The following is an 8410-nucleotide window of genomic DNA, read 5'->3' as shown; positions in this document are numbered from 1 at the left end:
GTTGGTAAATGAATAAATAAACGAACAACAAACAATAAATAAATAGGATTGCCCAGTGCATACGTATGAATTCTGTCCCCTTCCAATTCCGTTGCATTCGTACAGTATGTCTTGCATACAGACATCATCATCGTTCAGAACATTGTGCAAAAGGTATGGCTGTATCCACAGTTTCAAGAAAGCGTTTGTCCAGGCGGCTTTTAAAACGGCATAATTAATAACTGGTTGGAGCTTCGACTCTATTTCAGGGCCTTAGTGCATAAAGTTTGAAATGTCCCAGTGACCATCGGCTGTACCTCCACGAACCTAATAAAAAGAAAGGGGACAAGTTATGGAATGTGGAATGAGTTCTTATCTTACATTTGAATATTGCATTGGGATGATAATATATTTAAATGTTTTATCGGTTAATTGCAGTCAATTGATAGATGCAGTTTATTTTACATGGGGAAAATGTGTTCTTTATATAGAAACACTGAACACTTAAAGTCATATGTATAAGGTACAAAGATACGCTTTAAGTTATCCAATGTTATCCTAATGATTGGAAAACAACAAGTGGGTAGAATTTGCTGTAGACTAAAATGAACAGCGTGCCAGTCAGTGTGTGTGTGTGTGTGTGTGTGTGTGTGTGTGTGTGTGTGTGTGAGAGAGAGAGAGGTCTATATGTTTACACAGGTGAAGAGTTGGTGGCTTACCTGCTTCACCTTTTCATGATTGCTCTGAAGGCAGTGACCTTGTCTTCTTGCAGCGTTAGACATGTGTCATTTAGGGCTGATTGGCCTGCTTCAGGTTTTCTGCCACTTGGAAATCCTGTAAATAATTGTTTGTTTTTTTTAGGCTTAAATTGTATAAGGGATGATATATGCACTGGTGTACATCTGAACTACAGACAATTATCTTTGTCTAAATGACTATTCATAGGTCTAAAGTAGTAGTTTTGTCTACAGAGTAATGGGGAAAGGAATGCCTTTAACTATAAAGTCTCAAATTAACACACTCTTATGCACAGTAATATTCACAGATCTCCTTATTAAGAAAATTTGTTTATGAAATTAAACAAAATGTTTGCCCAATGGATTTTAGCTTGGAAAAAAAAAAAATCTCTAGCTAATAATATATATAAAACATGCATGACAAACTAAATGAGCTCACAAATCACAAATGGAGAATGCATGACGCTGGTGCTAATGTTGGATGTAGGAGTGCTGAAACGTTTGAACTCTGAGGCTACCTTCAATGGAAGAATACTGGCACGTGTCGGAGAACATGGGGTAGGAAGAACAGTGCAGTTGAAGGGGCTTGTGGGAAAAGCTGGAGGAGTTGTAGACCTTGTTCTGCGACCGTGGGCCCTCTTGGAAGGCGTTTTCCACACCGGGGACGTTGGCGGGGTCCTGCAGATCCCTGGTCTCTCTGACCGGGAGCCGTGCCGTTTGCAAATGGCAGTCCATGTTAGCGTTCCCAGTCCTTAAGTCGATGCTGTGATGTGAGCCCAGAACGGCGTTTGTGGCGGCAGTGTGTGCCAGCGACCAGATCCGGGGTTTCTCGGACACCTCGAAGTGCGACAGGGCGAGGGTGCCCGCCGGGCTGGCGGTGGGCGGTTTAGTCAGCGCTGGCTCTGAGAGCGCTGATGCCAGGGCAGGCGCGCTCTTGTTATTGCAGGCGAAGGCATGGAAGCTGCTGAGGGGGGCGAGCCTGCCGTTGCAGTCCGTCTTTGGATGCTCCCCTGCCACGGGCCGGCGAGGGGCCAGCTCTCCGTGCGAGATCTTCTCACCGTCGCTGTCCTGTTTGTCACACTCGTCGTCCTCCATGTCGTCCAGGTCACTCAGCTGAAGTTCCTTTTCCTCCTTACAGTCTTTGGGATCTGGCAAAAAAAATAAGTCAAACATATGGTGGACATATGAAACAGTTAGATTGAAATATGAACAGTTGGGGAAAAAAAACCCTAAAAAACAAGAGTGTTGTAATAGTCTTTTCTAGCAGGTTGCAAAAAAAGAAGCTCAAAAGTTGATTAAACATCCTTGTTCTCTGATTGCTCTGTCAGTAAATCCCATTTTGCTGAAAACAGAACGATTCTAGCAAGTTAAAAGAAGGTGCTTTCAGTTCCTCAGTTGTGCACGCAAACTTGTCATGAAGTGTGACCAAAATAATATCATCAACTACATTTGTGCTTCAGGAAGATTATGATGTGTATAATTAACAAGCCAACATTGTATCCACATGAATTCTATAGAAATATAGTAGATAAGTACCTTTGTTGTCTTCATTGCTCTTCTCAATGTCATCCTTTGTCTCATCGCCGGCTTTGTTCTTGGGGGACCATGTCATCTTGTTCTCTTTCTTTAGCCTTCTCCTGGCGTTGGCGAACCAGGTGGACACTTGAGTGAGGGTCATTTTGGTGATGATGGCCAGCATGATCTTCTCTCCTTTGGTGGGATAGGGGTTTTTCCGGTGCTCGTACAGCCATGTCTTGAGAGTGCTGGTTGTCTCTCTCGTGGCATTTTTTCTCCTGGCTGAGCTGTTAAAGTCCACGGTGCCATACCTGAATATAGAGTGCAATTTCTATGAGGACAAATTCCGAAATGCACATTTTTCACATCAGCACATCGAAAATGCATACTTTATTCCCTTCAGAAATCCGTTGTACTTTCTACAGTGCGGATAATGCAACCTGTTATTTTGCAAACAGGAAATGACATCACAAATACTCAGCAACATGATTCTACATTTTTCTCTTGTGTGTTTGTGTGTATGTGTATGTGTATGTTTGTGTGTGCGTGTGTGTGTGTGGGTGTGTGTTTGTGTGTGCGTGTGTGTGTGAGTGTGTGTGTGCATGCTTGTCCCCATTGTATGTTTTATTTACAGCGAGTAGGCACAGTAGAGAGATGTACCTGTCGTATTGATACTGCCCGAGGGAGTGGTCATAGGGGTAATATGCAGCAGACTGGGCGATTCCAGACTGTAAACTGCCAGCGCCATCCTTGATATCGTACTGTGGGTTCTAAAACAATAATGGCATCAGTTAGTGCAGAGTGGAGAACTAGGGTTTGGGAAAACATTAATTTAATAGTTATACCTATAAGCTTTTTCACATACAGACAAGTGTTACAGTTTTTTTCCTTTATGTAAACAGCTTTTAATTTGGCCCATTTATACATAGTAGCTTCTCTGGAAGCCTTCTTGCCATACTGCATTGAAGTTTAGTACCTACATCTGGCCAATGAAAATGTCATTTTGATTTGCGTTCTCCGTTCTTCCTTTTGTCATTTATGTTGGAGGCTTCTTCTTAATTTAGCAACACCAATAACGAGTTTGAATTATTATCTTTTGGTTGATAACTTCATAAAAACCGTATCAGGGACGGTCATTAATAAGGCTATGATTTAAAGTATGATTTTGCTCATACCCTATATCAACTACAAACGTGTTCAAATACAATGATACGAATCGATAAACACCAAGCTAGCAGTGATCGATCGATTGAGTGCTTGTTTTATCAGATTAAATCGCACACTTACCAGCGTGGAGTAGAGAGCGGAGGGGTCGGTGCTGTAAGGGAAGTAGTTGGCGTAGTTCTGGCTGGCGGCGGCCGCAGCTGCGTAAGGCGAACCGTACATGCCGAGAGCCGCGTTGAGCTCTGTCCTTGTGCTCGCAAAGAGACGGTTCTCATAAGGAGGGCAGCAAAATGCGGCTGCAGTTTGGGAACCGCTGGAAGCGTCAGACACCGACCTGGAAATCGAATCGCAGCAAGTCGTACTGGGGTTTGCCGACACGAAAAACTGGATGAAGAGAATTTTGGATAGACAGGTTATTCGCACATATTGTTCGCATATTATAAAAAATAATAACAGGACAGGAAGGTAAGTTACAGGATAGATGGACGTGTTTGTTAAAGAGTGTGTGTAGGCATATGCTCTTATTTAGCCTATGAATGCGTAAATGTATTCCTAAACATCCACATCAGCATCATATTTATATTTGTATGCGGATAAAGGTTTTGTAATAAACCAGAGTGACCGAAAACTGTTATTTCTCTTCATTTTAATTGTAATTCTGCATGTCCTTGATTATGTTTATATTGTATCCCCGATAGCCTGTATGGCCAGAGAGCAGAGTGGATTTGAACTCGACTGGAAAGTTTTCAGACGTACGTGGAGTTCAGCAAACTACTATTCTAAAATTAAATCTGCCAGCAATGTTCCTATAATCAGGCATCGATAATTAGACATGCTTTACAGAGATGTAGGCTACGACATTTAAATCGACAATCCACAATGTTCCTACTCGAGTGGGCTAATGTCGAGTAGGCTACACTATTACAGATCACTTTGAACTTCATCTGAGGTCTTAAAAACATCTTGTTTATGGTTTATTTTTTGATAAAGATTCTGTCTTGTCACGTTATTGTAGGGTATAAATACAATTATCACATAATGACTTAAACAGACATGTTCCGTTTCAAAAATGTCAAAATTGTTTAAACATGATTTTTTTTAAATAGCCTTGAACTGATAAGAATCCTACATTCTAAATTCTGAAGCGTCACAAAAAAATGAAACTCCTCAAAATAATATAGAAATACTTGAACACCTTGGGGGGGGAAATCGACAGGTGAACTGTAGAGTATTCTTACCTGTGAAGTTCCGTTATAAGGATATCCAAACTGCGAAAATGACATGGCTGCTTCCTTTGTTATCATCAGCAATATTCTTCCCCCTGATCGATTGTAACCGAATCTACTTCAAGTGCACCTTCTAGCACACATTTCAACGTACGGCCTTTTACTCAATAATAGATGATTGTACTTAAGAGAGAGAGAGAGAGAGAGAGTGAGTCTTGAAGCTGTATGCAGCAGCAAATATTATTTTTTAATCCTCGAAAGAAATTGATGAGAAAATAACTTTAAACGAAATAAAGTTCACAGAAAGTTATTGTGCTTTAGTTGAAGAGGGCTAAATGATAACGTAAGTCTTGCAAGATATGGACTCTGCTTGTGCTATTATTTGTGCCTCTATAGTTCTTTAGCATTCATCCATGCGAGGGTATCAGTGTGACGTCAGAGTAATCCCGGAATGGCAGGACAGCTAGTCTAGAATAATGTCTTTACCAATCACATCTAACATCACGTTTTCTTAAGGTGCGCGCTCCACACTCGTGTCCCGTTTGCTTTGTGATTTTCTCCTTCGGATCTTCTTCATAATCGTAACTAAAAGCCAGAGGCTTTGCTGAAGGTCGACTGCAGCTCTTAAAACATCTTTAATAACTATTTTATGCTGTACCCATTCACTCATACTTTATACATGATCTGCTGTTCGAAAGACTAGGTTGTTCGAAAATAATAATTGGTGTACAAATATATCAAACAAACAACATTTGTGCAAAAATGTTGAAAAGCTGCAGTCGTCTACAGTAAATTGATAATTATATTGTCACGCTAGGGTGGAGTGAGACAATAACAGACCTGCCGTTTAGTTTACACACAAGGCTCATGATGACGAAAGTGAATAAGTTGATTTAACACCAAAAAGTGCCAACGCACGGCCTCAGGGTGTTTGGTGAAGTCTACCGCTCTGGTCAGAGGTCTTTGCTCCAAATTAATGATGGCGATGTTCTCATTTTTCATTATTAAAGCCAGAAATTGTCCCATCAGGAATGCGTGTAAATGGTTTGGCAGGTCAATAGAGGAATGACTGATGTCTGCCTGGAGACCTGCGCGTCCATTACGAGTAATGCGTAATTGCATCAATTAACAAATGAATATGTCCTTGTTTAACCATGGAGTTACACACCCTGAATTCAATTTTGAGGAACGATCCGAACAAAGAATGAGTGAGGAATGCAATGCAGAAGGCAAGTTTTTTTGAAGAGTTATTATATAGGAGGGTGTGATGAGAGGTGGCTTTTCACAATGCATTTACAGGAATATATTCTTATCATAGATAATCAAAATGATGTATCTTGTAGTATATCATCCATTTTTACTGTAAACATATTGGTGTAATCTCTGCTGTGGTTACACACACACACACACACACACACACACACACAAACACACACACACACACACACACACACAAACACACACACACACACAGCACAAAGCATGAAGTGAAATATAAAATACTCCCAAGATAAATAAAGAATGGGCAACAATTCACCGAGTATGCCGTCATGCAACAGCAGTATCCTCCAACTATAGTCTACGTTCCTTCCAGCGCGGAGTGTATCCCCTCCTGGATAGATTTTAGCATTACCGAAGAAATGAGCCGAATGTTTCATTGCCTTTCGCCCTTGATTAGATGCCTGATAAATCTTTGGAGACCCATCTGCGATTGCAGCCTTTCTCTTAGAGTGGCGCCAGAGAGCTACGAGATAAAATCCTGTTTTAAGATAAACTAAGGAGATTACAATCATATACTGCACAGTGGGCCTCTTGTTACTCATTAAAATGTAATAGAAATTTGAGCTATGGTCGCAGCACACCGCTATCGCGAGTGTGCCTGTTCCAACTGATGACACGTAATGACACGTAGCAAACTACAAGATGCCTGGAAGGCCAGTGTCATTTGATGGTTGATACTCAATCGGTCACAGTAGGCTACAACAGAGCAAGAAACTTGGATGGGCATCTCTCTCTCTCTCTCTCTCTCTCTCTCTCTCTCTCTCTCTCTCTCTCTCTCTCTCTCTCTCTCTCTCTCTCTCTCTCTCTGTGGGCGGAATGTTGGAAAGGTGCCGACATATCTCATTATAAATGTTTATTCCGTTTCACCCGAATTGCCACTTTGCGCAACACAATCTTTATCTGTCATTTGGTTTAACTTTACAGCCTTTCACATTCTGACGCATTTCTCCGTGTGATAAGTAGACACGAAGGGCTACGTCAGAGGAAATTCTACGAAATTAGAAGAATCTTTCCTGTGAATATTAAGCCGCTTGTGTGTGTTGTTAGGATAAGGGACACTTATTCGCTTTTGTTTATTTGATTTAGCACGCAGTGTCTTTAAGAAAGTGGAGCAGGGCAGTCCCTCCCTCTTCGGAAAGTTCAAAAAACCCATCTGACAGGAAGAGGTGGAGTTTGGTGGCAAATTTGAAGTGAAGAACTGATGCGTGGGAATGCAGTTGTGTGCAGTGTTTGTTTTTTGTTATTGGAGGAGACCTGATGATGGAATTTTGGAGAAGAATCTCCCTGCGTTTGTGGAAAGAACTCAATTTCCTTGTGCTCCCTTGCCATTGCGTGTATTTTCTTTATTTGCTTGCGTGTTATCCCACCAAAAATATTAAACTAAAGGAAGAAACAAGGCCGCCATTTTGTTTCTGTTTTCGTTTGCTTGGTTTATATACACCTATGCACATTTATATACACCACTGAAAATACACTAGATTAACTGGGCACAAATCTAACTTATATGCTGTGGGCTCCATAATTATCCATTATTAAAAATGTAGACATTTTTTTTTACAAAACACTGATAATAATCAACATGCTATGTTCATTTGTATCGGAAAACTTTACTTTTATTTCAGTACATTTCTTCTCATGTTTCAATGTTTTTTTATTACTCATTTTGTTTCTGAAAACCATAGGTGTCAAAATTATTGGTACCTGTAACAACAAAAACATCTAACAGAATCAAATTGTCAATAAAATGTTACTTAATTCAGTTAATCTCAGTCTAAAGGAAGTTCAGTATATTGTATCATTCCATCACTTCCTGTTTCACTAGAGAATGAAATTAGGTAACATGGTAGCATGCAAAATCCCTTTGTCATCCATCAGCATGGGAAAAACCCAATGAACTCTCAATTCAGAATTGACCATTACAGGTCTGGTCCTGGGTACCCAAAATGAATAAAATCTTGGGGTCACCAAGTCTAAAATAACCCCATAAAATGGCACCTCCATACCAACAAACTCTTTGGAAGGGTGGCACGAAGACGGCCCTTACTGAGCACAGTAAACAAAACCAAGCATCTGGAGTATGCCAAACCTCATTGGAATTTTGACTGGAAGGGAGTGCTATGGTCAGATGAGACCAAAATTCAACGTTTCTGGCCATTCCCACCATCAACATGGCAGTTTGGCATACTTACTGTCAAATATGGAGGTTGGTCATTGATATTTTGAGATTTTTTGCTGCCAGTGGTCCAAGGGCGCTATTTAAGATAGTGGGAAATTAAAATCTAAAATAAAATCTCTGCTAGGAAGCTGAGATCTGGTCATGGGTAGATTGTCCAGCAGGACATCAGTGCTCAGTATTTTCACTGGTGATGCTCTGCCAGGCCTGTTCGGTAGCCATCTTTAGCTCCTGCTTGTTTCTATTCAGCATATGAAATGCATCTTAATTTGGGTGAATGACGTGGTCAGTCAAGAATTTTCCAGTTTTTGACCTTTGTTGCTTTCACAGTATGT

General features: G+C 40.8%; 1 protein-coding gene across 1 annotated transcript; it reads right to left on the bottom strand.

Moving 5' to 3' along the window:
- Positions 1 to 217: 217 nt before the first annotated feature.
- LOC133112140 (Iroquois homeobox protein 6a-like) lies at positions 218 to 4699 on the bottom strand. Its single transcript, XM_061222854.1, has 7 exons — positions 4634 to 4699; positions 3519 to 3779; positions 2892 to 3001; positions 2253 to 2542; positions 1235 to 1864; positions 699 to 813; positions 218 to 306 (listed from the first exon to the last, which is right to left on the bottom strand). The coding sequence occupies exons 1-6, from the start codon at positions 4697 to 4699 to the stop codon at positions 704 to 706; spliced, it is 1467 nt and encodes a 488-aa protein (XP_061078838.1). The 3' UTR covers positions 218 to 306; positions 699 to 703.
- Between the last annotated feature and the right edge of the window lie 3711 nt (positions 4700 to 8410).

This window comes from Conger conger, chromosome 15 (assembly GCF_963514075.1).
Source record: "Conger conger chromosome 15, fConCon1.1, whole genome shotgun sequence".
NCBI classification, from domain to species: domain Eukaryota; kingdom Metazoa; phylum Chordata; class Actinopteri; order Anguilliformes; family Congridae; genus Conger; species Conger conger.
This window is presented reverse-complemented; position numbering and strand designations above follow the sequence as displayed.

Coding starts and splice junctions, on each gene's coding strand:
- LOC133112140 (XM_061222854.1), bottom strand. CDS start 4,699: ATGATAACAAAGGAAGCAGCCATGTCATTTTCGCAGTTTGGATATCCT. Junction 2,543..2,891: donor GGGCAGTATCAATACGACAG/GTACATCTCTCT, acceptor CTCTATATTCAG/GTATGGCACCGTGGACTTTA. Junction 814..1,234: donor CCAGTATTCTTCCATTGAAG/GTAGCCTCAGAG, acceptor AATTATTTACAG/GATTTCCAAGTGGCAGAAAA.